The 27,993-nt window shown below is 42.8% G+C and overlaps 1 protein-coding gene across 1 annotated transcript; it reads left to right on the forward strand.

Annotated features, from left to right (window-relative positions):
• Positions 1-634: 634 nt before the first annotated feature.
• On the forward strand, positions 635-27,936 carry CLN8 (CLN8 transmembrane ER and ERGIC protein). Its single transcript, XM_077487768.1, has 3 exons — positions 635-893; positions 18,122-18,805; positions 25,930-27,936. The coding sequence occupies exons 2-3, from the start codon at positions 18,287-18,289 to the stop codon at positions 26,245-26,247; spliced, it is 837 nt and encodes a 278-aa protein (XP_077343894.1). The 5' UTR covers positions 635-893; positions 18,122-18,286; the 3' UTR covers positions 26,248-27,936.
• The last annotated feature ends 57 nt before the right edge of the window (positions 27,937-27,993 follow it).

Consider the following 27,993-nt stretch of genomic DNA (forward strand, 5'->3'; position numbering starts at 1 on the left):
TCAGTACCTCCCAACTTTCTGAGATGGGAATGAGGGACACCTATCAGCAAAAGTATGCAGGCATAGGACACACCCCTTGCCATGCCCCCTTAAAGCAGAATTGTACAAAAAAAAAGATTGGTTGAACCCACAAGTGCTTTTTTACCACTAATAATCCTTTATATTGGCTTTTGGAATTTACAAATGCAGCAATTTAGAAATCAGATGAAAGGTTTAGTGGCGAGAAACACTTTTTGATAGATAAAAAAATGCATTTTATATACATCTATGTAGATCAGACAAAATGAGGGACAAATAGGAGGAATGAGGGACAGAGGGACATTGCTCCAAATCAGGGACAGTTGGGAGCTATGCAGTGTTTTTTTTTTTTTTTTTAGGGTTAAAACTTAACGTCTCGTAGTGAGGGAGGTGACATATCACCTTCCAACTGCCAGACAACTGCCTTTTCAAAAGTGATCCACTCTATAGAATTGCTTCTCAGAGGGGCAGCTCATGTGGCAGTGAACTCTATAACAGAAATACAATAGCACAAAGGTCATTGCTGACACATGTGTAACACTAAGCAAGACATAAGTAAACAATGTAGCACAACCCACATTGTAACATAACCAGTGGGAAGCCGAACAAGTTTCATGTTCGCCTTACTTTTATTTAGCGAGAAGTGCACCACGTACTCCTCCCCCCAACACTGCCAGGCTGAGATGCTGCACAATGGTACGGTCCTCCTCCCCCCGCTGTCCCGTGTGATATAGTAAGTTCCTGGAGAAGCAGGAAGTGGCTGGTGCTGGGGAGAGATGAGACATGTCATGTGGTCTCAGTTCTGTGTTTGTATTAGGATGCTGAGTGCAGGATAAGGGCTGCTTATATACGGCTGAGTGTCCGCTACTTCTCAGGTATGTGCTGTGTACACTGTACACTGTTATCTCATTGCTTTACAGATTATTCCACTATAAGTATTATTAGAACACATGTTCTGCTAAATGACTGCCAGAACTTTACAGTGCATACACTCCAGCCATGACATTAGTCACAGAGGGCTTATTTACTAAAACTGGAGAGTGCAAAATCTGGTGCAGCTCTGCATAGAGACCAATCAGCTTTCAGATTTAGCCCTTGTTCACACTGAAGGTGGGTTTGAAATTGGGCAATTTCAAGGGAGTTTGGGGGCAATATGACAGACGTGCGGGTTCATGCACAGATGTCAATTGAAATCGCCCTCGAAAATGACTCCAAACATAGTGTAGGAACTACTTCTGAGAATCGTTGCCGCAAAGTTGACGTCGCACCCATTGGGACAGTGCTGTTTCTGGCAAAAGGCTGCCATTTGGCATGCAATGTGAACGGGGGCTAACTGCCAAAGCTTAAAGCGTATGTTAACCCAAAAAAAAAAAAAATTGGATCCAGCCTATAGCGGAATGACAGCCGGACGGTAGTTCAGTTATCCTGACTGGGCGTCATAAGACAACATGCCGGCCCGCAGGGGCGTGCAGCAATCAGTGGTGCTGTGTGTCGCTCTGGCGCACTGGATCTCCGGTCCTGGTAAGGAGCCTCTGACGGAGGCTCCTTACCACGTGATCAGCTGTGACCAAACACAGCGTGAACCAGGAAGTGCCGGTAAATGGCTTTCCTCGGTTCGCACTGACAGGCATTGATTATCAGCGCAGCCCCTATGAGAGGTGCCGCATCCATACCTGTCAGTACCTCATTATCAGTGCCATCTGTTAGTGTCCATCAGTGAAGGAACATTTTTATAACAGAAACTAAGAAAAATTATATATATTTTTTTTAAATTTCAGTCTTTAGATTCTTTAGCAAAAAATAACCCATGGTGATCAAATACCACCAAAAAATCTCTATTTGTGGGAAGAAAATTATAAAAATTTAGTTTGGGTACAGTGTTGCATGACCGCACAATTGTCATTCAAAGTGTGACAGCGCTGAAAATTGTCCTGGGCAGGAAGGGGGGGGGGGGCAAGTGCCCTGTATTGAAGTGGTTAAAGCATGTTGTACAGCACAGTGCTTTTGCTGTGTAATTTGCCCCCTGTATCACCTAAAATACCTGGCTGATCCTGACAGTTTCCGACCTCCCCCCCCCCTCTGTAAAATACGTACCTCTGTCATCTGCAGCCCTGCTGTCTCTCCTCTCTGCTCCTGTGTCCCCCTCCCTGTCTGGCAGGCCCTGTGCTGCCGCTGTAATAACACGTCTTACTTTTATATAATTTGCTCTGTCTCCTAAGGATATGTCCCTGTGCGAGTGTGTTGTATTAAAAAAAAGCTGTATATATAACTTATTTATGAGCACTGATCAGCGGTCATGTGACACGCTGGCTCTCTCTTCCTCCCCTCCAGACTGACATCAGCAAGGACATCTTGGTCCCTTCTGCTGCATCTGTCAGACAGGGAGAAGAGAGGGGCAGAGCGTCACATGACTGCTGATCAGCACTCACAAATAAGGTGTACATACGGCTTTTTATATAAAACACACATGAGGATATATCCTTAGAAGAAAATGCAGATTATATAAAGTAAGACATGGGTTAACAAATCCTTTAATTGAGCAAGCTGATTGGCTAACATACAGAGCTGCACCAGATTCTGCACACTTCCCTTTTAGTAAATCAACTCCAGAGGGTTTACTGATAGTGAAAACTGTGGATGGGTCTTTAAAATGTAGGGGACCTGTTGGGAGCCTGTGTGACATCACAGGATAAAGTTAGAAGACTCCAACTGTGTTGTCACCCTAACAAGGACTTGGATGTAAGCGTGCATGCAAGAATCCAAATCCACTCACATCCAGCTACTCATAGGCATACCTTGTGATTCAGTCTGGACCCATTGAAAATACTGCTACTTGCATCCAGGCTGAACATTAATGTGAAAGGGTCCTTTAAAATGGTTCTAAAAGTTCACTATTTTATTTTTTAAATAACAAATATGTAATTTACCTGCTATGTGTAATAGTTTTGCACAGAACAGCCCCAATCCTCTTTTGGGGAAAGGGGGAGCGGGTACCTGGTTTTGGTACCCACTCCCACTTTCAGCTCAGCTCCCACTCAACCTTCTGGGACACTTCACAGGTCCCAGAAGACTGCAGCCCATTCACAAAGTGTGATGCAGTAGGAAATTGGCTGTGAAGCTGAAAGGCTTCACTACCGGGTTCCCTTAGTCAAGATGGCAGTCCCACCACCTGATAGCCGGTTGAAAAATCGGCTCTGATGAGGACACCGCTGGATACCTGGGCAGGTAAGTGTCCTAATATTAAGTCAGCAGTTACAGTATAGGGTATACAGTACAGTCTGGAGCTCCTGTTTAAGGTAAAAAACCCTCTCCCTTTAGAGCTGCTGTAAAGTGTATTTCCACTCCTGCAAACAAATTGGGATAATGTCTACTTTCTATCTGTTACACATGCCGGTTCACACCTAGCGATTTAGGATTGCGAGCAGAATCGCTGGGATTCTGCCCACGATTCCAACTCGCACTGCAATAGTGGTAAAGTGCACCATGCGCGTTCGGGTGCCATTAATTTTTAATGCCACATCACACGCGGCTTTGCATAGTGCCCAATTCCTTTATTTAAAAATACTAAAACCAATGTCCTCTCATGTAGATCCATCATCAATCATGACACTCGCCACCACTACCAACCTGGGGGGGGGGGGGGGGAAGCTCCCCTCACCACAAAGGCTCTTAATGTTTGACATTTCTTAAATAGCTAAGGGGTGGTGCCACCAGGTGATGTAGACAGGTGGCCCCACCCCTTAGCTATTTAAAAACTTTCAGACGGCAGGAGCGGAGCTTTTGTTTTCTTTGTTTTAAGCCCCATACACACTATCAGTTTTTCTGCTGAGTTTTTCCTTCAGATTTACCAAAACCATGAAGTAGAAGGGCCTGCCTGGTTGCATGCAAATTGAAACTCCTAAGGTTGACCTCATATGGTTTTGGTAAATCTGAAGGAAAAACTCAGCAGAAAAACTGATAGTGTGTATGGGGCACAATCCTTTTTTATTTTTATTTTTTCGTTTTTCAGGTCGGTGGTAGCAGGCGTCGTGATTGACAGGATCTACTTCAGGGACATTGTGTGTATTTATTTTATTTTTTTATTATTTTTTTTTTTTGTTTTTTTATTCTTAATAAAGGAATTTGTCAAAAACTCTGTATTTATTTACTTTTGACATTTTTATGGTGAATGAGTAGGGGCACAATGTACCACATACTCATTCACATGGGGGGGAGGGGGGGTGGTGGGATCTGGCGCCTTGTTAAAGGGGGCTTCCAGATTCCGATAAGCCCCCCCAAACTCGCAGACTCCACACAACAACCAGCCAGGGATGCGGGGAAAGGGTCCTTTTCCCCATCAACATGGGGACAAGGTGCTTTGGGCTGGTTCACTGTTTGTTTTTCTAATTTTGGCGTGGGGGTTCCTCCAAAATCCATACCAGACCTGGGGGGGTGTAATATACCATGGGGTTTCCCTTAAAGTCCATACCAGACCCGAAAGGAACTGGTATGGATTTGGGGGAAGACCCCCTATGCTTCTTTTCCACAAATTTTTATTGCTGGCAATGGGGTGGGTTTTTTTTATTATTTTTTTTTTTTTTTATATACATTCAGCTGTCAGCGGGTAACTATCCATTTTTAAGGATGTGGCGGCTGGCTTCCCGGCCCGCTCCTTAACAACCAGCTAATATTAAAGACACCGGTGGCCGTCGACTCCAAAAATTTGCATCTGAACAGCTACTTTAAAAATTTGCAGTGGAAATGGAAGGGAAATTCGCACCAGACATGTGTGAACCTAGCCTTAACCTCATGCCAATATATGTCGGCAGAAGGGCTCTTACAGGCAAACTAACGTACCTGTACGTTGCCCTTTAAGAGGCGGCCTGTGGGCGCGCATGCCAACGCGGCAAGCTCCATGAGTTGGGTCGCGCGTCCTGCAGACTCAATGTCCGTGGGGGATACCCGCGATCGTCTCACGGAGAGGAAGAACAGGGAGATGCTAATGTAAACAAGCCTCTCCCCGTTCTGCTTAGTGAAAGTGTCACTGGTCCCTGTGATTGGGAGCAGAGATCAGTGATGTGTCACACTTAGCCACGCCCCCTCCCACAGTTAGAATCACTCCCCTGGACATACTTAACCCCTACACTGCCCCCTAGTGGCTAACCCCTTCACTGCCAGTGTAATTTACACAGGAATCAGTGCATTTGTATAGCACTGATTGCTGTATAAGTGACAATGGTCCCAAAAAGGCATGTGTCTGCCATAATGTCGCAGTCACAATAAAAATTGCTGATCGCCGCCATTACTAGTAAAAAAAAATGATTAATAAAAATGCCATAAAACTATCCCCTATTTTGTAAACGCTATAACTTTTGCGCAAACCAATCAATAAACGCTTATTGCGATTTTATTTTTATTTTTTATCAAAAATATGTAGAAGAATACGTATCGGCCTAAACTGAGGAAAAATGTTTTTTTTTTTTTTTTTTTATTGCTTTTTTTTGTTTATAGCGCAAAAAAATTAAAACCACAGAGGTGATCAAATACCACCAAAATAAAGCTCTATCTGTGGGGAAAAAAAGACATCAATTTTGTTTGGGAGCCACGCAGTGCCTAATCGCAAAAAGTGCTCTGGTCTTTGGCCAACAAAATGGTCTGGGGCTTAAGTGATTAAAGGGGTTGTAAACCCTCACTTTTTTTTAATTAATTATTATTAAAATAACAAACGTTATACTTGCCTCCACTGTGCAGTTTGTTTTCCACAGAGTAGCCCCGGTCCATCTCTCCTGGGGTCCCTAAGCGGCACTGGAAGCTCCTCCCCGCTTTGAGTGTCCACGTTGAAGAAGCGCTCTCCTTGGTGGACACCCATGGGGGCACACTCCCAAGTCCCACATCTATGTACATTCACACAGAATGCTGGACTCGGCCCCAGCGCCACATCATTGGATTTGATTGACAGCAGCGGGAGCCAATGGCTGTGCTCCTATCAATCTTTCCAATCAGGACATGAGAAACCAGCTAGATCTGGTGTGCTCGTTCCCAGATGGTGGATGACAGGGTTCAGGTAATTAAAACGGGGGCTTCAGCACTACAGAAGGTTTTTTCACCTTAATGAATAGAATGCAGTGTGCATGAACCCCTTTAAAGATGCATGTACACTGCAGCTCAAAAAAAGCTGTCTCATACCACTTTACCACGTGGAAGTTGCAGTGTTCTTGTAGTGTTGTACCTGGGGTTTTATAGGAATATAAACAAAGTTGTTATCTGGTCTTCCAGTTAATGGTTAATCGTTGCCTATAGTGTAGTAAACTTTAAATGTGATATATTTTTTACATGTTGAAGTGCAGTTATCCTATGAAATCGTTGCATGTTGTCTTTCATTTTATTTTTATTTTTTCCTGACATTTTTAAATGAATACCCCTAAAGTTTAGTAGAGACACCCCATATAACCTGAAACGACTGTTCCTGATACAAAGTGTTTTGTCAGATAAAGAGTTTTCAGAAAAAAAATGAAAAGGTGAACTCCCTGACATGGTCCTCTCAGAATTGTTTTTCCTTTCAATTATTATTATTTTTTATTTTTATTCACTTGCAAATTGCCTTTGAACTTACTTTAAAATTTGAATACTTCATACTTGCCAACATTTTCATCCCAGTCCCCTGGACACTGTCGCCTCCGCCCTGAGCCCACACTTGATATGCCAACTTTCTGTGCATTGGTGTCCAAATTGCGCCCAATTTCCTAGGTGTTCAGTGTAAATCTCCGCACACCAGCATTTTTTTGTTGAAGAAAGAAAGCCTCACAGAGTAGTGCAATGTTTCAAAGCCATGCAGAACCCCTTTGTCAGGCATGCGATAGGTGCATACAGTTGTGCAGCGTATTTTTAATTTAAACATCCACCAATCAGAAACCGGAAAGTAAGGAACCCATCCCATCACTTAACATCATCTAACTTCATCCAGATTTTGGTGTCCCGCCAAAAACAGTCAAAAAGGCATGAACAAAGTGTCACAACAATAGTGGAGTATTACAAATGCTGGTGTTGGATGGCCTTTGTCATCACTGGGGGACCATGATCCTGTTAGCTTATTTCACACACACAATACCACTCCCTGATAGCTTTCTTCAAACTACACAAAGAATGTTTCAGCATTTTTATTTGTGGTCATAAACCACCTAGATGCTCTCTTAACATGATGATGAGACAGAAAAAAATGGAGGTATGAGCATGCCTAACGTAAGCCACTATTACAAAGCCTGTGTTTTTGGACCAACTTTAACATTGGTGGTCCTTTCCACTTCATTCTACAAACTCCACATACCCATTACGGTTATCTATCATTTTTTCCCCCCTGATTTATTAATTTTACATACTTGTCAAAACAAGGGTATCAACCAATTATCTGATCTATTTGTAGATGATAACTTCCGCACATTTGAGCGTATACGCGCCCAGTACTATCTGGACTCTACAGAATACCTTTCATACCTCCAGAGTACGGTCCTTCTTACAGAAACACCCACTGCCTTTGCAAATGGACATGCCTATCTCCATGTACCACTTCCCCCCACATGTATAATAAGATGAATTTCCTTTATGATTTCCTTAATAGCAATGCTCTTTTTACTAAAACCACCACTACCGTGTTTCCCCGAAAGTAAGACAGTGTCTTACTTTCTTTTTATCCCCAAAAGCCCCACTATGTCTTACTTTCGGGGTATGTCTTATATTGGAAAAAAATTGTCGAATTTTTTGTTTTAACCATAAAATTAACATTTATTAACAACCTGAACAGTATTGTATTCACCACAAAACAGTTTTATAAAAGGAAGTGCCAAGAATGTCTTGTTACAACATTGCATAACATGTAAAACAATGAAAAATGGTAAGAACGAACAGTGGAATACTGGAAGATAAAACAGATTTATGTGTGATACAGTACCACCTGCTGTTTAATCCAGTGTGACACCTGCTGATACCCACTGGGTTACATACAGCAGATGATACCCCAGTATGCCAGTGTGTATGTTTTACTGATGTATGATTAATACTGTGTGCATTACCATATTTTAAGCAGGAGGTGGCAGTGACAAGTGCAGGGGACGGCGCGGTGACGTTTGGAGAGGGGGACGGCTCAAGGAATGGGCAGGAGGCGGCGCTCATTAAGATCAGAGGGAAATGGCAGACGCGGCGACATATGGAGAGGGGGGCGGTGCGGACGTGGGCAGGAGGCGGCGCGCAGCTAGATGAGAGGGAGGCGGCAATACCCCTGTGTTTCCCCGAAAGTAAGACATATGTCTTACTTTCGGGGTACGGCTTATATTAGCCGACCCCTCTGAAACTCCCGATACGTCTTACAATCGGGGAAACACGGTATGTACAAATGGGAGGATGACTTCGGATCTTCCTTTTTGGAATTTCGTTGGAAAAATGCCTTCTCTATCTTCACTATCCTACTCCTCCCACAGCCCAGCATTGGGATATGTACCAAAGACGGCCCACAGATGGTACCTTACCCATTACAAACTATCCAAAATGTACTTGACTCAGAAAGCTGATTGTGGAGGAAAGATGGAGAAATTGGTTCCCTAATACAATACCCTCTGGCTTTTTAAATCTCTTAGATCGTTCTGGAATACCATTTTCTCCATAGCTTGAGATTTTAGGAGATCCCATAACCACTGACCCTGCTCTAGCAAAACTCCACTTTGGTACTGATAAACTTCCATGAAGGCTAGAGTAGTTGTCGCATACCTTTTTATGGCGGACAAACTTTCCATCACCAAACGTTGGAATACAGTAGATCCTCCTCCCATTGGTGACACTGTGAATATCCTCAACTACCAGTGTGAAATGCCTCCTTTTCATCACAAATCTAACTTCAAAATTCCACAAATAGTCTACATATGGTTGTGTAATCCTAAATGCACGATTAAGATTAGATGTTTATAATACAATGTAGTACAGTCTCTGTGTGGATATTATCCTCTGTTCAGTAATGTTGACTGGATGTTTCTGTATTGTTACTTCCCTCATCTCTTCCTTCTTTCTCTTTTTCTCATTCATCCCTTCTCTCCCTCTCCCCCTTACCTAGTTAAGAAGTGACTCGCAGGCCTTTATGTCCTATTATACAGTATTACATGTCCTAGACTATTTTTGTTATTTGGGTTTTGTGCTCCTTATGGAACCGCATGTTTGTAACCTTTCAGGCCACTTTACTGTTGATGATCTATTGTATTTGGTATAACTCCAATAAAGGGCAAAACAATAATGACACACTATAGCTATAGGAGGAATGGGTATGGGTTATGGGCAATACAAGGACAGAGTGTCTCTGGTAAACAGTCTTGGGTGAACTGCGGCCTGTAGACGGCTGCAGGTTTAGAAAAGAGCTAGACGGAAACTCTGCAGATATAAAAGACCAAGGAGACAGAGTAGCGCCATCTGAGTGCAGTATTCAAATATTTAATGGCAGCAAATAATATACACACTTGCAGTGTAGGTAAAGGAAGGTCAGCATGGTGTGGGTTTAGTTGCTTCATGCCCGTCAATCTCTGAATAATATTAATACCAACAGTAAGATGGCCGAACCCAGTGCCATGAGGAAGGAGCACGCATGCTCCAAACGCGCTTCCTACCCCGCTCCATCGGACATCAGGAAATGTTGGCGGCTTTTCCCTGTGTATACCTATGTACTAGGAAGTGCAGGGAGCCTCCAGCACAGCCGTGACCAGAAGTGCTACCGCCAACACCATAGCTTGTCCTCACTTAGAGCAGATGAACAAGTTATTGTACCCACACCACGCTGACCTTCCTTTACCTACAATGTGAGTGAGTATATTTTTTTGCTGCCATTAAATATTTGAATACTGCAGTCAGATGGAGCTGCTCTCTCTCCTTGGTCCTTTATACCTCAATAAAGAACTATTGGTAATATAAGAGTCCTGTTAGCATTGCTGGCTGCCTGGCAACCAGTCCAATCCACCAATCGGCACTGGGCAGCTGGCTGCCCTTGCGAATTGCAGCCCACCGTATCTCTGACCGAGGATGCGTCAGTGGCAATTTCTTGGGGGGGTCGGATCTTCTCTGGTTTTCAAAGGTCCCACCCATGATTATATGAGGAACGCCCACTCACAGCTGTAATTCTGTCAGCTAATACCCTAACTTCTCATGCCCAGTAACGTGATGCAGTGATCTTGAGACACAGCATCTTTGGGGGCAAAAGCGCAGAGATGTGGGTCTGTCCTTGCAAATGTCACAATTGAAGTCTGAAGTAAAACAGTCTATTTCCTAGCACAGCCCCCTCCCTGTTTGCCTGTCAAAGCCCTCCTCTTCAGGGAGTGTCTAATTAAAAGCAGTGTTGACCCAGCTCCTCTGCCCCTCCCCATCACCTCCCTGTATAACGTTTTATGTAGTTGCCAGGGGAGGAGCAAATGGGAATAATCATGTCCCTTGATTGAGAGCTCTGAGTCTTTTGGGGCTGCTGATACCACATCCAAGATGGTGTCGCTCAGCAGTAATCCCAGCATGTCTACATAATAAAAAAAACAAAAAAAAAACACACACACTTTAGAGGTAGATAACTTTTATTAAAATACATTTCTTACACATGTAATCTTACGGGAAAATGTTTGTTACAAGCACATTAAGCTGGGAATTCTATATATACAATGAAGGAGTGTACGTACCCCTACTACAACAAGAAGTATAGGTTTTTCTTCAGGATAATCAGGTGGGGAAAAAAGGGCAAACAACCTTAAATAAAAACAATGCAGCCATCTCATCTAAGGACTGGTAGGCTACAATCCTTTTTTTTTTTTTTTTTTTTTTTTTTTTTGGTTTAGGTTTTAAAGAGGAATTGCAGTCTGCTCACATAATTTGTAATAAAAAGAAAAACGTTGCTGAAGCTTCCCTCCAACCACTTTGCATATTTTATATATATATACTGTGATTCTGTACTTCCCAAATACCCTGCAGAAATCTCCCTCCCCCCACAAACTCTCACAAGAGTTGGAGAGAAGGCTGTGCATGATGTCGTAGGCCTAGGCTATTTTACCAGACAAGAAACAGGAAGTGGGCTGTATAAGGTATTTACTGGCAGAAACAAATGTTTTACTATTCAAATTTAAAACAACAAGGGCAGAAGATTTAATAGGTGGCAGGGTTGCCAACCTCCCGCAGCATTTTTTACTGACAAAACAGTAAATTTACTGGCGGAGCACATTTTTTACTGGCAACCTGAGAAATTACAGAACTCCTATTGAAAACGAACACAGTGAATATTTGAATGGTAAAAAAACATGATATGGAAACACTGACAATACCTATAACAAAGTAATTTTGCTTGATTTACATTTGCAAAGTCAACCAAGCGTGAAATTATCAGCCCCTGATATTTACTGGCAGTAAATATACTAGCGGTTGGCAACCCTGATAGATGAAAAGATGAAAAAATGACTGAAGTTCCACTTTAAGGCCTTATTAACACTTGGCTCTCCCAAACGCTTTTCTCCTGAGCGGAGAATAGCAGCATTAAAAGTGCACTTTAAGCCACATTTTTCAAATGTGTTCAAGCGCTTGGGTGTCTATTTCATTGGCCAAAATAGTAATGTATTCTGGCCATTGAAATTAATGAACATTTAAAGTGTTACTAAACCCGTAATATGAAAATGGTCCCATCAGCCCCACCCCCCCCCAACCACAGTGCCCACAGCGCCCGCAACTTATAAATCTGCTTACATATAAAATACTGCCATTATATACTTTTTTTGGATGATCTGTATACCACGGTTACTTGATAAATTGCACAGTTTCTCCAGTGCCGAGAGTTGATGTCAGTATCATATGAGCTGGCTAGATCTGAGAACAAGTAAACGTTCTCTCGGGTGTAGTGTCAAATACTGTCCCTTGTTGGATAGTGTCCACCCTGTACTGCGCTTGGGTAGTACGGAGGACAAGAAGACGCCGAAGGTCACCAAAGATGAACGGCGCCTGCGCCATGAGTCCAGGTTCAAGCCCTACCATCTAATTGGACATAGAGTTAGAATAAAAAATAGCTGAGCGACGCGAGGCCGTGCCCGTAGCATGGCGAGCGGCCCTGTTACTATGTGCTACCGTATGTCCACTTGGATGGTGGGGCTTGCACCTGGACGCCATTCTTCTTTAGAGAATTTCGGAGTCTCCTTCTCTTCCGTACTGTGCAAGCGCTGCACAGTGCGGTGCGGACACTATCCGATGGCTGGACAGTTTTTGACAGAACACCGGCATAAGACACAACTGAGCATGTGCAGGTCGGCTACCCTGCCTGTGTTAGCTGGCCTTCCCCAGATACAGTGCAGGAGGGGGAGGATCTATGCATACAGGATAAAACTGCCTTTTTACACAATGCAGAGTATTAACCCCTTAAGTTCCACAGTGAGTATAACAAGCATGCTATGCTGCATATACAGACTGATTTTACTGTTGTGGGTTTAGTAACCCTTTAAGTGCTAATCGCACCTAGTGTTTAGGTGAGTTTTCACGCGTTTCGACATGTCAGGCATTTTTTTTCTGCCCAAAAGCTCCTCTACTGAATGTGATTTTTGTTGTGTTCAAATTTCAGCCCTTAAGTCCCCTTTCACTCTACCGCGACTTCAGGGAATTCCTGCGTAAACTTGAGTCCATGGACCTCAACTTGCATCAAAGTCAGACCAAAGTAGTACAGGGACTATGAAGTCGGTGCGACTTGAAGTTGCACAGAAATGGTATCGTGGAGTAGGACTTGTCATGCGACTTTGCAGTCTCAAGTCACACAAGTGTAAAAAGGGCTTAAATGCCTGTAAATGCCTATGTGTACATGGACATAACATGGGGGGGGGGGGGGGGGGGCATTTAGGAGGATAATTAAAAAAATAAATAAAATAAATCATAATCGCCTATAAAACAGGATTGACAGCTGCAGTACGCATGAGGCTCAAGGCAACCAAAGTAAAAGAATGCTATTCAGAATAGTTTTTCTATTTCCTTTCACTGCATGGTAAATGTGACACTCCGTTACCCTAGTCCCCTCATGTAATTATAGAACCAAACTGTTCATACCCTCAGAGCAAATGGAATGTGCATTGCACCAGTGAATAAAATACATTTATTTGCACTCTGTATTGGGAGTTTGTATTTCTTATCCTCTTGCTCACTGCGTAACATATACTGTATATATACAGTGACATGAAAAGTAGACTTTAACTCCCAGCCTCTGCATATATGTATCCATGGTGGTTTGAGTTTTGTTTTGTGTGCCAAGTGCCCTGCCAGCACACTGACTGAGTTGTCATGGATGGCTCTCAGTCAAGACTTCTGATGGGTAGACAGCAGGACTGGCACTCAATCATGGGACCACTGTGAGAGCCAATCACAGTGATTAAGCCTTTAAGGGGTTAATATTAGATTCTTGTAAGCTGCAGTACTCAGACTGGGAAAGGGAGGGTCAGCACTGCATACATGCACTATCTCACAGAAGTGAGTACACCCCTCACATTTTTGTAAATATTTTATTATATCTTTTCATGCGACAACACTGAAGAAATGAAACTTTGCCACAATGTAAAGTAGTGAGTGCACAGCTTGTATAACAGCGTACATTTGCTGTCCCCTCAAAATAACTCAACCCAGTCATTCATGTGTAAATCGTTGGCAACAAAAATGAGTACACCCCTAAGTGAAAATGTCCAAATTGGGCCCAAAGGGTCAATATTTTGTGTAGACACCATTTATTTTCCAACACTGCCTTAACCCTCTTGGGCATGGAGTTCATCAGAGCTTCACAGTTTGCCACTGGAGTCCTCTTCCATGACGACATTGTGTAGCTGGTGGATGTTAGAGACCTTGCGCTCCCAACCTTCCATTCGAGGATGCCCCACAAATGCTCAATGGGGTTTAGGTCTGGAGACATGCTTGGCCAGTCCATCACCTATACCCTCAGCTTCTTTAGCATGGCAGTGGTCGTCTTGCAGGTGTGTTTGCGGTCATTATGTTGGAGTACTGCCCTGCGGCTCAATCTCCCCATGCTTTTCTTCAGTATGTCACAGTACATGTTGGCATTCATGGTTCTCTCAATGAAATGTAGCTCCCCAGTGCCGGTAACACTCATGCAGCCCCAGACCATGACACTCCCACCACCATGCTTGACTGTAGGCAAGACACACTTGTCTTTGTACTCCTCACCTGGTTGCTGACATACATGCTTGACACCATCTGGTTTATCTTGGTCTCATCAGACCACAGGACATGGTTCCAGTAATCCATGCCCTTAGTACCTTAGTATGCTTGTCTTCAGCAACTGTGGGCTTTCTTGTGCTGCATCTTTAGAAGAGGCTTCCTTCTGGGATGACAGCCATGCAGACCAATTTGATTCAGCGTGTGGCGTACGGTCTGAACATGACAGGCTGACCCCCACCCCTTCAACCTCTGCAGCAATGCTGTCAGTACTCGTACATCTATTTCCCGAAGACACTTGACATCGGGGAGGGAAAATGGCTAATTGGACCCAATTTGGACATTTTCACTTAGGGGTGTACTCTCTGTTGTTGCCAGTTGTTTAGACATTAATGGCTGTGTGTTCAGTTATTTTGAGGGGACAGAAAATTTACACTATTAGACCCCTTTCACACTGGAGGCGTTTTTCAGGTTATTTAGCGCTAAAAATAGCGCATGTAAAGCGCCTGAAAAATGGCTCATCTGTAGTGTCAGTGTGAAAGCCTGAGTGCTTTCACATTGGGGCGGTGCGCTGACAGGACTTTAACCATGTCACCATGAGATTTGTCTTCTGTATTCTGAAAGAACCTGGTTGATCCTGATGTTCTTTATCTCCCTCTTTTATCCATGCCCCCAATGCAGCTAGGGATTTTGCAGAGCAGTGGTGGCAACTCTGCACATGCTCAGTTTTCAGAGTATTTCCACCCTGAGCATTTCCTTTCTATCACATCTCAACAGCTCATGCGACTATAGAGTCGCATATGAGGGTGTATACACAGTGGTAAATGACAGCCCACTCCCTCCCTCCTCCTCCATGCCCACTAACCATCTGAACACAATGGGGCGGGATATTGCATGTAGATTGATGAAGGCTTCACCTCCCTCTTCTAAGGCATAGGCTGGAGGGGTGTGACACAGCCTGTGACTGACAGAAATCCGCCCCCTTCATGTTATTGTGAAAAAATAATAAAGGCTTGATTTCAGATATCAATAAACTGCTTTAAATTGTTAAATATATATTATTTTTACACTATATTCCAAAGGCTGTTGTGTGTTTTAAAACTTTTAGTATCTCTTTGTCAATCATCTGTGGTAGTGAGCCCTTGTAGATCGTGAACTCGGGGTTCCTCAGAGTGCAGAGTCCGCCCCAGCCTGCTTCTCCACCAGAGCCCCTGGATGGTGTGAATGGACTTGCAGCAAGCTGGGACCAAGTCGTTGCCCCCAAGTACGCCCAGCTGAGGATTTGGAGACCACACGCATGTGCAGGGGACAAGCAGCAGACAAAAGGAGATCCAGGAGACAAGCCAAGGTCAGGGAGAGCGAACAAGCACAGATGATAAATGAAGCCAGGGTCAGTACACTGGTAGTCAGACACAATATAAACAAGTGACAAGCAAATGTGAGCTTGGAGAACGATGAAGTTGCTTAGGCAATGTGGGTTACACTGAGCATGTCTTATATAGGCAAGCAAATTAGGTGATGGGCTAGGAAGCAATGGAAGGAGATAAAAGCCCACAAAATAGCAGACAACGCCCATAGGTGAGCACAGCCAAACCACACATGTGAAAGGAATTGGGGCAGAGAAGCACTGCAGCAAGGAGGTAAGAATACACAAGCAGGAAACTTCAGGCTAACTTGTGACATACTTTAGTATCAAGTCAATGTCAAGGACATGCTTGCCTCTTTGTGCTGCGGGTGGGGAAAGCCCTGGCTGCAGTTGATTGGGCAGGAGTGACAGCTTTTCTTTCTGATTTTGGCTCAAAAATGAGTTCAAATGTAACCCAAGCTTATCCCAAGTAGGAGATACAGGCTGCTGCAGAGGTGAGTATAAGGTATCATGCACACTGCACTTATAAACGCCTGAAGCCAAAAACAGCAGCTGTAAAAACCGCGACTGAGGACGTCGATGACGAAACGCGCACGACGGAGCCACGCACACTACGTCACTTCTGGATGCTCGATCGAGTGGAACGCAGCTGCAGCGCATGCCGCTTATCCACAGATCGAGTGCCTTTTTTGAAGTAATTGACCCGGATGTGGCTTGACTTCGTAATATAGCACTGCCATTTTTCTGCTTTTGGATATATTGTCTATCAGAAGTTGGAGTGACTTTGTTGTTAGACCTTACTGGATGGAAGCTGGTGCAATTTCATAGATGGTTCTTCATTTTTAGTTTTTTTATATATATATATATATATATATATATATATATATATATATATATATATATATATATATATATATATATATAATGTATATGTATATGTGTGTATGTATGTATGTATGTATATATAGAGATCTTTTAATAAATTAATTTTGAGCCTTACAATTACTACACTATGGGACCCATCCATTGTCTCTTTTGAGGACCATATTCGAGTACATTCCATATATATATATATAAAAAAGGAAAAGAAGGGGGGGGTGCCCTGTGAATGAGAGGACCCCTGGAGGTGTGCAGAGTGGAGATTGAAGCTGAGGGAGCAGAGCAGGTCCAGCTGGAGGCAGTGCAACTATACGCACATTACTCCTGTAGGGGTGTGAGGGTCCGGTGAGTAGGAATCCTTGTGGGGGAGCACTCAAGTCACTGGAGATTTTTTTTTTCAAGCACTAAAGTCACTTTTTTACAGTTTTTGGACGTTTTGCATATTTGATACAAGAATATATGGATTTTTTTCATGTATGCAGTTTATATATTTTCATAATTTTTGTTTTTAAGGAGTCACAGACATATCACTTAATTTTATAAATTTTTTATTTATTTTTTCACTTTGTTATTTATATTGGAACATGGCTGAGCCATGGCTGCATAGTATAACAATGTGTTATGTGTAGCATGTTTTTGATATAGGGACGTGATATTGGTATTGCATATGAGTGACTTGCAGGTAACCTATCAGTCTGCCTTTATCCTAATCTTATTTTGAAACTCGCTTATTCATCTTTAGTAATTTTGGTTATTACACGTACCAACACAGATTATAGCAATCACACACGTTTTCTTTTTTACACAGGGTGCTTACAATTATGTTTTATACAGGTTTGGTTCCCGTATGTTATGTACATTAATATAACGCACCTGCATATCTCGGCACACGCAATCAGCACACACATTCCCTGATAAGGGGTATTGAGGGAACACTTTTGGTTTGGGGATCTATTACAGAACAGCCACCCTTCTCCCTTCTCCCCCATATCTTTCTCCTCTGGTTTAGAGTACCTATAGGGGAGGTGTTCTGTATCTTTTGAGGGAGGTTTTCTTAGAGATATTTTATACATTGTGCACATTTGAGGTAGCGCCACTGACCCCAATTGTCATAATAGCAGCTGTAAAACCGTACAGTGTGCATGAGGCCTTAAGGGAAGTGATCGTAGCTGGGGAGTGGTGCCTTGCGTTTTTTACAATGCAAGGCACTGTTTCCCATTTGTTCATTTGAAAACTTCGGTGGAGTATCAGCTGCCATGCAAAACTGTTCTATGTAGCAGGACTGTGGAAGTGGATGGACTGGCTGGTCAAAAGTACAAACTCCTTACTGTGTACTTAGCTGTTTGGAGTTCATCACTTAAACCAGTGTAAACCAAAGTCAAATATCTTAAATGCTTTTATTGTTTTAAATGAACATGGATTTCTTCCAGCTGGCTGGCAGAACAAATTGCTAGGGAAAAGGTTTAATGCAAATGGTGAATTGCTCCTCCCACTGTTGGATATAAACTGTTGCCTTGCTTGGTTTGTTCTTCTTCTATTTTTTTTTTTTTTTGCATGCTTTGCATTAGAACATTCACAGGAATATACCAAGGTATAGATGGTCTGAAAATAACATACGAAAACCTAGAGCAGAAGCAAAATAGGTGTGTAGATTTGCTTAATTTTTTTTATTTCTTATTCCCGTAGGTGAAGATGCGTATTGTATACCAAACACCTGTTGAAATGCTTAAAAAATCATTCTAAGCTTTCTACACGAGAAGTGGACTGTGCTGGCTGGAGAAGTGGACTGTGCTGGCTGGAGAAGTGGACTGTGCTGGCTGGAGAAGTGGACTGTGCTCCTCTTTTTCTACTATGAATAGCTTTGATTTTGATTTAGAATATTCATCATGGAACACTTGCTTAAAGCTAATATTCGGCGGTTTCCTAGTTTACTTAAGTTGTTTTCTTTTTTGCCACCTCGTGTCAGTACTTCTCTTCACCACCTACAGAGCACTCTCTACACGGGAGAAAGTCTTTTGGGATCTTGCGGCTACCCGGGCAGTTTTTGGAGTACAGTGTATCATTGCAGGACTCACTGCATTACTCTTTGATCCTGTACTTGCATCTGACCAGATCACAGCACAGAGAGGATGGGCTTGGTTCACCATTTTAACAGCAATTGGATTCTTCCTGTTTGAGAACATAGCCCTGCATGTCTCTAATCTTGTTTTTTGGACATTTGATGCTTTTTTGGCTACCCACCACTTGTTTGCTTTTCTGGGCTATTTTGGTGTGATCTTTTGCACAACAGCTGGACATTATTTAGCCATGGTTACTTTATTGTTGGAAATGAGCACTCCTTTTACCTGCGTTTCATGGGTGCTGCTAAAGGTAAACATTTAGAGCTGAGTAGAGTAATTACAATGAGTAAAGCCCTTTAATCATGTGGGCTACTATTTTAACTTTCAAAAGTTCACATTTTATTAATCTAAAATTACTCCTGTGGTGCCACCCTTTAATTACCAATAATATGAATATTATAGGTAATTAATAGTAATTATGCAAGTAGAACTGCTGCTATCACCTGAAAGTATACTCCCACACTTGCTCAACCAAAAGTGTTTAGTAAATTTAGCAGTATACTGCTACTTTAAAAAAATAACTCTCCTGCATTTTATTTATTTTTTAAAGGAGCAGCGCACCACTAAATTATGAAACCCCTTTTATCATTGTTTTGTTTTAATGTTTGTGACCCCTCTCATTTAATCTGTATTTCTTGAGAGCCTTTAAACTAGGGTTGCACAGATACCAGATTTTTACTTTTGGTCAAGTACTCACCGATACCGAGTACTTGTGTCAATACAAAATAAATGGGCGCAAATCGCATGGCAAAGAATCATGTGCAATTTACTCCACTGTTCTCGTGTGTGTGTGTGTGTGTGTGTATATAGGAAGGGAAGCGCCATCTAGTGGGCAGTTTAATTAGAAATGTTATAGCTCACATTATGTACATATCTGGCCAAATGTAAAATCTGCATAGTGTCCTCGTCCCCCGGATAATAGAAAATCATGGCCACTGGAGGTGCTCACAGGGCCGGAGGTAAACTTTCGAGACCCCTGTGGTTATAGGGTGGGAGTGATGTCAGTGTGGGGCCAGACCGCCTATACATTACCTCCAGAGGTTGTGATTTGTTATCATCAGCGGGACCAGGACACTACGAATTATTTAGCTGCATTGTGTTGCATATTGATGATGTTGTATTAAATTAGAATCTTAGGGCCAGCCGTAGATGAAGCAAACTTCTTTCCTGCAGCTACAATTCCCCCCATCAACACAGTGTTAACAGAAATCCCTTCCTGTGGAGCTATTGTGTTCACAGAGAACACTAATAATTGCTAGCGGCTATACTAGCCCCTAGCAATAATCGCATGTAAAATCCGGCAGGCTACGTGTATCCAAGTTGATCGATAAACTTGGGTACATTCAGCCTGCCCCATACATAGTTTGAATCTTGGTCGGTTCAGCATGATTCAAACAGTCTATGGACTGTGTGTACAGCTCCTTGCATGACAGAAGCCAGTTGTAAAGGAGCATGCTGCAAAATTGGCATCCAATCAGTGTGTTCTGGTGGGGGGGGGGGGGGGGGGGAGTCCACCGTCAGACTACAATAGCTCAGAGCGGAAGATTGCCACAATAACAACAATTGTGTTAGTACGATCTGTAGGTTTATTTTTCGTTCAGCCTGTTGCTCGCCTTCCATATGATATGTGCCTTTTTGATTTGGCAAAAATCTACTACCTCTGATGCCCCTTAAGCCCTGCCACCATATTCTTCCATTGCAGTGTGGGTTAATAAAACTGAGGGAGCTCTGAAAGGCACTAATGAAGAGTGCCTGCCCTTTACACCCAAGCTCCTCCATTTATAGAGTCCGGTATAACATAAAGGCCAAGCATAGTTGAGTGCCTCTCGGAGCTCCTGCAGTTCTGTTACCCCTGCTGTATCAGGAAATTAAGGCCGCAGGGTACAGAGGCCATTTGAGATTTAAGGATTCTGCTAAACCTGGGCACCGCAGCACAAGGGACACATCACAATGAAGGTAAGTAATTTTTCTTTTGCTGTTTGTATTTTCACATCTGTGTGATTAGCTGGCGCTGGTGCCCTGATGCTTCTTTTTTATGTACGTTACCATATGTGGCGGTAGGGCAGTCAATTCAATTGCACAAGTGTGAATGGAGCAACAAAGGCGATCTCCAGCTTTGTCACTTTAAATCATTTGTATGGCCCAAACAAACTATTTCCTACACTAACAGGTTTGCCCGCTGGATTCCCAGTATAAATCATGTGTAGCCTGAGCTACATAGAGTATACAGCATTTATCTTTTGACTGTTGGATGTGAACATCCTCTTTCAGGCCCAGAACAAAACTGAGTTGAGACTGCTTTGTATTCTCTGTATTAATACAAAGTTTCTTCTGGCTAAGGTGGAGGTTGTAACATCATCCAACTGCCTCTCCACCTCATCGAATCGGAGGAAGCTTTGTATTCATTCAGCCCAACTTTGTGTGGCTGAGGATCTGTTGTAGGAAAGAGGGGTTTGGGTTCCTGGAGAACTGGGCTGACTTCTCCGTTGGTTACCGGCTCTTTAGTAAAGATGGCCTGCACCCTAATGGGGATGGTACAGCTCTATTGGGAAGAAAGATAGCCAGGAAGTTGGAGGGGCTTTTAAACTAGTTGTTGGGTGGGGGGAGAGTTTAGAGGTAGCGATAACAGGCAATGAGCATAGGACAGATGGGTATATTGAGACAATAGTGAGTTTATATCCATGACATCTAATCCCGGGAGAAAGAAAAGGGACTTTAAATGAGGCATGAGACCAGTATAGTCAATTGTCTCCATCCCTATTAATATAGCAAAAAGAGGAAGGTTGGGACTTTAAAGCTGGGTTCACACCTAAGCTGGTTCTCTCCGCATCCAATTCACATAGCAGAAGAATGTGACCAGCTCTCTATGGCGCCGGTTCACATATCTCCGGGCCAGCTGCAGAGCTTTGGCTCTGTTTCAGGGCCGAATTCAGGCAAAGATTCGACCCTGAAACAGAACGGGGACGCACAGAGTTCCTGTGCAATCCGCAGCCGGTTCCAATGTGCTAATAACAATGTATTTATTCCATGTAACAATGCAGACATTCATGGCACGCATGCAAGTATAAAATGAATAATAACAAATAAGTTCTTATCTTGTCTATCCCCATTGGCTTGTGACATCATCTGGAGAGGAGGGGCCGAGGGGGAGCGAACAGCGTTGCGTGACATGATATAGAGAACTTATTACAGACGGGCGCTTCCTGCGCTACTCTGCGTACTGGCTAAATCTCGATCTACCCGTCAGGCGCTAGCTGTCGGCGATTGACGAGTAGACCTATGAGGCAATAGGAGACCGCTGAACCTGGCCAACTGAGCCATCGACCCACTGGGAATCTCCCGGTAGTCCCGATGGCCAGTCCATCCCTGCTGAAGGGGAAAATGTATATACTGCATCATGATTGCGCTTAACCACCAACACCATACGTGCGAGTGATTAGAGGGAGAGCGTTAACCTCCGAATGGAAAAGCCATTTGGCAATTACGCTGCAAATGGCTCCCTTATGTAAATGCAGACAGCACAGGCACGTTGTATGTCCAGTGCTGGCAGTGTGGTGTCGATGCACAGCGGGAAGTCCACCTCAACCCCCAAAACCACACAGCAGTGGGAAGGGGGAGACCCCCGTTGCGCAGCCCCCAGGATAGAGAAAACCACGGCGCCCACAAAGATAGTCCATCAGATGGCACTGAGGTTTAAAAGATATGGAAAATTGTATATTAATGTATGAAATATTGTAAGCATGATCAACACCCTATCCTATATCATAACCCAATTAGTTACAGGGGAAATTGTGACACATAAGTGTCTGTGTCATGCTTCCATCCCTTATCTATTGAGAAAGAAAAAACGTTTTGGGACTTAAAATGAGGCATAAGACCAGTATAGTCAATTGTCTCCATCCCTATTAATATAGCTAAAAGAGAAAGGTTGGAACTTTAAATGAAGCATGCAGCAGGAAATTCATCCCAGAGTTAATGAGTTGCCAAATCAAAAACGAAGCCGGGGAAAGCATATGGAAAAAAAAATAGGCACCAATACAAGATTGAGGGGAATGTTCACAAATGCCAGAAGCTTAGTTGACAAAATGGAGGAACTTGCGCTGCTATTACACAAGGAGGACTTGGGAATAGCAAAAACTTGGTTTGACAGGTCACATGACTGGCTGGCAAACATCCAGGGGTATTCCTTGTATCAGAGGGTAGGGGAAGGGGTGTATCTATACAACAAGAATGATTTAAGGGTAGAAGAGCAGAACAACATCGGATCGGTCATGGGGCAAGGGCAGAGGTAGAGTCCATATGGGTGGAACTCCGAAGGGTGGAAGTAAGCAGGAAATTGCTAGTGGGGGTACGTTACAGACCCCCCTTCCCTGAGGGAAGAGGTGGAGTTGGATCTCCTCTCACAGTTAGAAATGGCAGCAAGACAGGAAAGTATCATCATAATGGGGGACTTTAACTATCCTGACACTGACAGGGCAGAAGGGACAGTCCTGCATTTCCTAAATGTTCTATAGGACAACTTCATGTCCCAATTGGTGGATTCCTTTACTAGAAGTAATGCATTGTTAGATCTTTTAATTTACAAATGATACAGATCTGATAGCAGATGTATGAAGATGGAACAACTTGGGAACTAGCGACCACAGAATCATTACATTCCACATAAATCATAGGAAAGTGAGGCGCAAGGGAAGTATAAGAACACTATATTTCAAAAGAGCGAACTTTTCTAAACTGCGCTCAATGATGCAGGATGCTAAGTGGTACCAAATCACTGAAACAGGGAACACAGAGGAGAAATGGGAATGCTTTAGGAATATATTACATAAATGTGTCATGAGTGCACTCCAAGGTGTAATAATTATAGAACATAATCTGGGTGGCTGAACCAAAATGTAAAATGTCATATTCAGGGCAAGAAAATGGCCTTTAAAAAGTACAAAGCGGAGAGGTCATTGTCAGCATTCCAACAATACAAGGAATGCAATATGAGGTGTAAGAATGCAATCAGGGCATCTACAAAAAAAAGACTGAGAGACAAATAGCGGAGGAGAGTAAAAAATCTCAAGAAGTTTTTTTTAAACATATTAACAGTAAAAAATGCGAGGTCAGAACACATAGGCCCCATAAAGGATGGGGAACGGAAGATGGTTACAGATGATGAGGAGAAGACAGCTGCGCTAAATGCTTTCTTCTCCTCGGTCATCACACAGGAAATGGAGGGGTATACCGACTGGGAACTATAGGCCTGTCAGTCTAACATTGGTAGTTTGTAAACTATTTGAAGGGATGATGAGGGTTCATATCTAAGAATTTGCTGATGAAAACCGTATCATTGGCAGTAATCAACACAGGTTTACATAAGGTCGCTCTTGCCAAACCAACCTATTAACCTTCTATGAGGAAGTGAGCTGCCATCTGGGCAAAGGTATGCTGATGGATGTGACATATTTGGATTTAGCAAAAGCAGTTGATACAGTCCCCCACAAACACTTAATTTACAAGCTGCGGTCTGTAGGCATGGACCATAAAGTTTATTCTTGGATTGATAACTGGCTACGGGATTGTGTCCAAAGAGTTATGATAAATAACGTGTACTCACAGAATGGTCTAGAGTGGTTAGTGGGGTATCTTAAGGCTCTGTCCTGGGACCAATTCTGTTTCATTTATTTATAAATGATATGGAGGTTGGGATAAATAGTTTGATTTCAGTGTTTGTTGATGACACAAAAATAGGCAGGGCAATAACAGCAGGATATAGAAACTTTACAAGAGGACCTGAATAAATGAACGGAAGAGAATGCAAAAATATAAACACAAGTTACTCATTAAGGGCAGAACCCCTAGGGGCTTCCAGGATGGAGAAGGACCTAAGGGTCCCAGCAGAAGCCAAACTGAACAATGGCATGCAGTGTCAAGCTGCAGCTACCAAAGGCAGCAGAATATTAAAAAATGCATTAAAAAGGGAATTTACTCAAGAGATAAAACTAATCCTGTCACTTTATAAGACTTTGGTTGGGCCGCATCTGGAATATTCTGTTCAGTTCTGGTCACCAATCCTCAGAAGGGATGTGCTGGAGCTAGAGAGAGTCCAGAGAAGGGCAATGAAATGAATATGGGGACCTTTATTATGAGGAACGACTGCAAGAGCTAAATGTATTCTCCCTGGAGAAGAGACGATTAAGAGGAGATATGATCGCGTTATACAAATACAAATATCACAGTGGTGATCCCAGTTTTAAGGATGAAACTTTTCAGTCCCAGGGAGTGTTAGAGGACACAGGGCCACATGATGAGACTGGAAGAGAAGTGGTTTAACCTTAAGCTGCATAGGGGGTTTTTCACTGTCAGGGTGGTACAGTGGTGTCGGCAGGAAGTATGGATAGTTTTAAAAGACTCTTGGAAGAGCATCTTGGCAAAAAGAATATACAGGGAAATGAAATATCACACCGACACAGGTTGAACTGGTTGGATTGTTGTCTTTATTCAACCTTACCAACTGTGTAACTATGTGTGCATCCAGCACGAAGCATTACAGGTAATCACTAACTGGGCCGACAGCCACGGATAGCTGTGGCTGTTGCCAACCTGTCATTGAAGTGTGCAGGGCAGATTGGCAGGTGCATGCTGCTGTCATTTGCATCAGGGCTGGTCGCACATGTGAATGTAACCTTAAAGTGATTGTAAACCCTCACATATACCCAGTGAAATGAACGACCTAAGATGATACACAGAGTTAAAACAAATTCACCTACATAGGTTTTACTTGTTTATCAAGCAGTCTTCTCATCTTCACACCCCTTCAAAATGGCAGCTTGTGTTAAAAATCTTTCTTCATCTGTCATGAGCAAATAGGAGGGGGTGGAGAGGGTGCAGTTAATGTGTGAGAGCTGATTAGTGGAAAGGAACACGACCCCCTTCACACAGCAAAACTGTGTTGTTCATAGACATGCTCCGTTCTGAGCTCTCCCTCCCATAAGTTATCTCATGTTTCGGGAAAATTTCTCAGAAGTGGCTCATGTTGATAACAGAGGAATGAAGCACCAGAGAGAAACAATACTTGGAGCTTTGGAGAGGGATAAGTAACCACTACAGATATATGTGCTTTGCTCAGATTTCATGAATGGGGTTTACAACCACTTTAACATGTAAATAGCTAACAACTTCACCTTCAGGTTTGATGAAGCAGCATTTTTTTTACATTTATATTGCATATTCAAACCATTACAAGATGTTCATTACAAAAAAAATCGTTTTAAATGTTTATGGATTTCATGTCAACTTTTCAAAGTGATAATATTTATTTTTGTTTAATCAGGTGAAATTCTTGGTGCTAATTTAATTCTCTTCTCTTTATGCAATTTTTGGTTCTAGGCGGGCTGGTCGCATACCTTATTTTGGAAGGTAAATCAGTGGCTTATGATTCACATGTTCCACTGCCGTATGGTCCTTACTTATCACCTCTGGTGGGTATTGCTTTACAACTGGGATCGCTTGGTGACTTCAGTACCATTGGCATATATTGTTTTTTTCTTTACTGGCTTAGCTTTAGTGACTCTTGTTCTGAATCCATATTGGACCTACAAAAAGACCCATCAACTGTTGACTCCTGCTGACTGGAACTTTGAACCAGTGTCGTCAAATGCAAAGGTGATCGCTAATAGTGGAGTTACTTTAAAGAAGAATAAGTAATAAACCACAAAGCAAATTTGTATGATATTACAAAGACCACAGTTTTAATGTAGTACTGTGATGGAACATATTGTTGGTATTGGCTATTCAAAGTGTATGTATGTGGCCATATGGTATTTATTCCATGCGTATCAGTTACTACAGAAACTGCACTGTGGTTTAACACATTTAGTGTTTTTAAACCTTTTATTCGTATTCATTTGCATAAACACAGCCTAGGTACCGTATTTATAACTGCATTGACAGATCATTTTCATTTTAAAAAGATACACTAACTGAAAAAGCAAGCCATGATGATTTTTTATTTTTTTCCCAATGAGTGTTTACATTGTGAGTTTTCTCAAGGTTATGTGCTCAGCATAGAGGGAGACTTCCGGTTTCCGAATTTGTCTAGGCCAAGACTACAGGGAGGGGTCAGGGTAATATGTATTTTCATGCACTCTCGATAAACTCTATTGGCCCCTTGATGTACATTGAGGGATGAAAAACAACATACTTGAACTATTCTTTATGGCCTATTGCAAAACGTATATGTGAACTAGATCCATTAAAAACAATGAGATGCCATATAATATGCGCTTTGATTTGTAACGCGTGCGTTATGACACATGGTTGCTTGAATGCTTTTAGGAAATTATTCCTAATATTGTCTTCTACAGTAGATGTTTGTAGATGTCTTCCTCTGTTATTTTTCTCACTGCAACAAATTAAGTCCTTTTAGAGAACGTAAGAGGCATGTGATTGCTAAGTGCAGCTCAGACATTTTGTCATTTAATAATAATTAAAAAAAAAGAGCATTCAGGATCTTATGGGAAATATAATAATGCATCATTTCCCATATTTCTAACTTGAAGACTACAGCTACAATGTTGTGATCTAAAATGCTTTGTAGCTCATGCCTAATCTATGCAAAGCAGCCTAGTTTACTTTCAGGTAAGAAAAGCCATTAAACATAAAGTTTACAGTGCCTGAAAAAGGTTTTTGTATGGTACAATGGGAGTGAAAGTATAACTAAAAGCAAAATTTTCATCCTTCCTCTTCTCTTGCTTCCTGTTTTGGCTATGAAACGGGAAGTGAACGGTGATTTCCCCAATGGGACGTGGATGGCAAGAAAAAAAAATGTGACTGTTTAACTGTTTTTTATCTAAAATATAGAAGGGAAAAAAAAAATTACCGTATATACTCGAGTATAGGCCGACCCGAATATAAGCCGAGGCCCCCAATTTACCCCCCAAAAAACTGGCAAACTTATTGACTCGTGTATAAGCCGAGGGTGAGACATGCCTGTCCATCCCTGTGTGTGTGTCCGTCCATCCCTGTGTGTCCGTCCATCCCTGTGTGTCCGTCCATCCCTGTGTGTCCGTCCATCCCTGTGTGTCCGTCCATCCATCCCTGTGTGTGTGTGTGTCCATCCATCCATCCATCCCTGTGTGTGTGTGTCTCCATCCATCCATCCATCCATCCCTGTGTGTGTGTGTCTCCATCCATCCATCCATCCATCCCTGTGTGTGTGTGTCTCCATCCATCCATCCATCCCTGTGTGTGTCTCCATCCATGTGTGTGTGTGTGTGTGTGTGTGTGTGTGTGTGTGTCCAGCCTACCTTTGTCCCGAGCCTCCGTCCCGTGCCTTGCCTCCTTGCCTCCGTCCCGTGCCGTGCCTTGCCTCCTTGCATCCGTCCCGTGTCGTGCCTTGCCTTGCCCCCGTCCCGTCCCGTCCCGTGCCGTGCCGTGCCTTGCCTTGCCTCC

Source organism: Lithobates pipiens, unplaced genomic scaffold, assembly GCF_037356315.1.
Source record: "Lithobates pipiens isolate NorthernLeopardFrog02 unplaced genomic scaffold, aLitPip1_a1.2 Scaffold_18, whole genome shotgun sequence".
In the NCBI taxonomy this organism is placed as follows: Eukaryota; Metazoa; Chordata; class Amphibia; order Anura; family Ranidae; genus Lithobates; species Lithobates pipiens.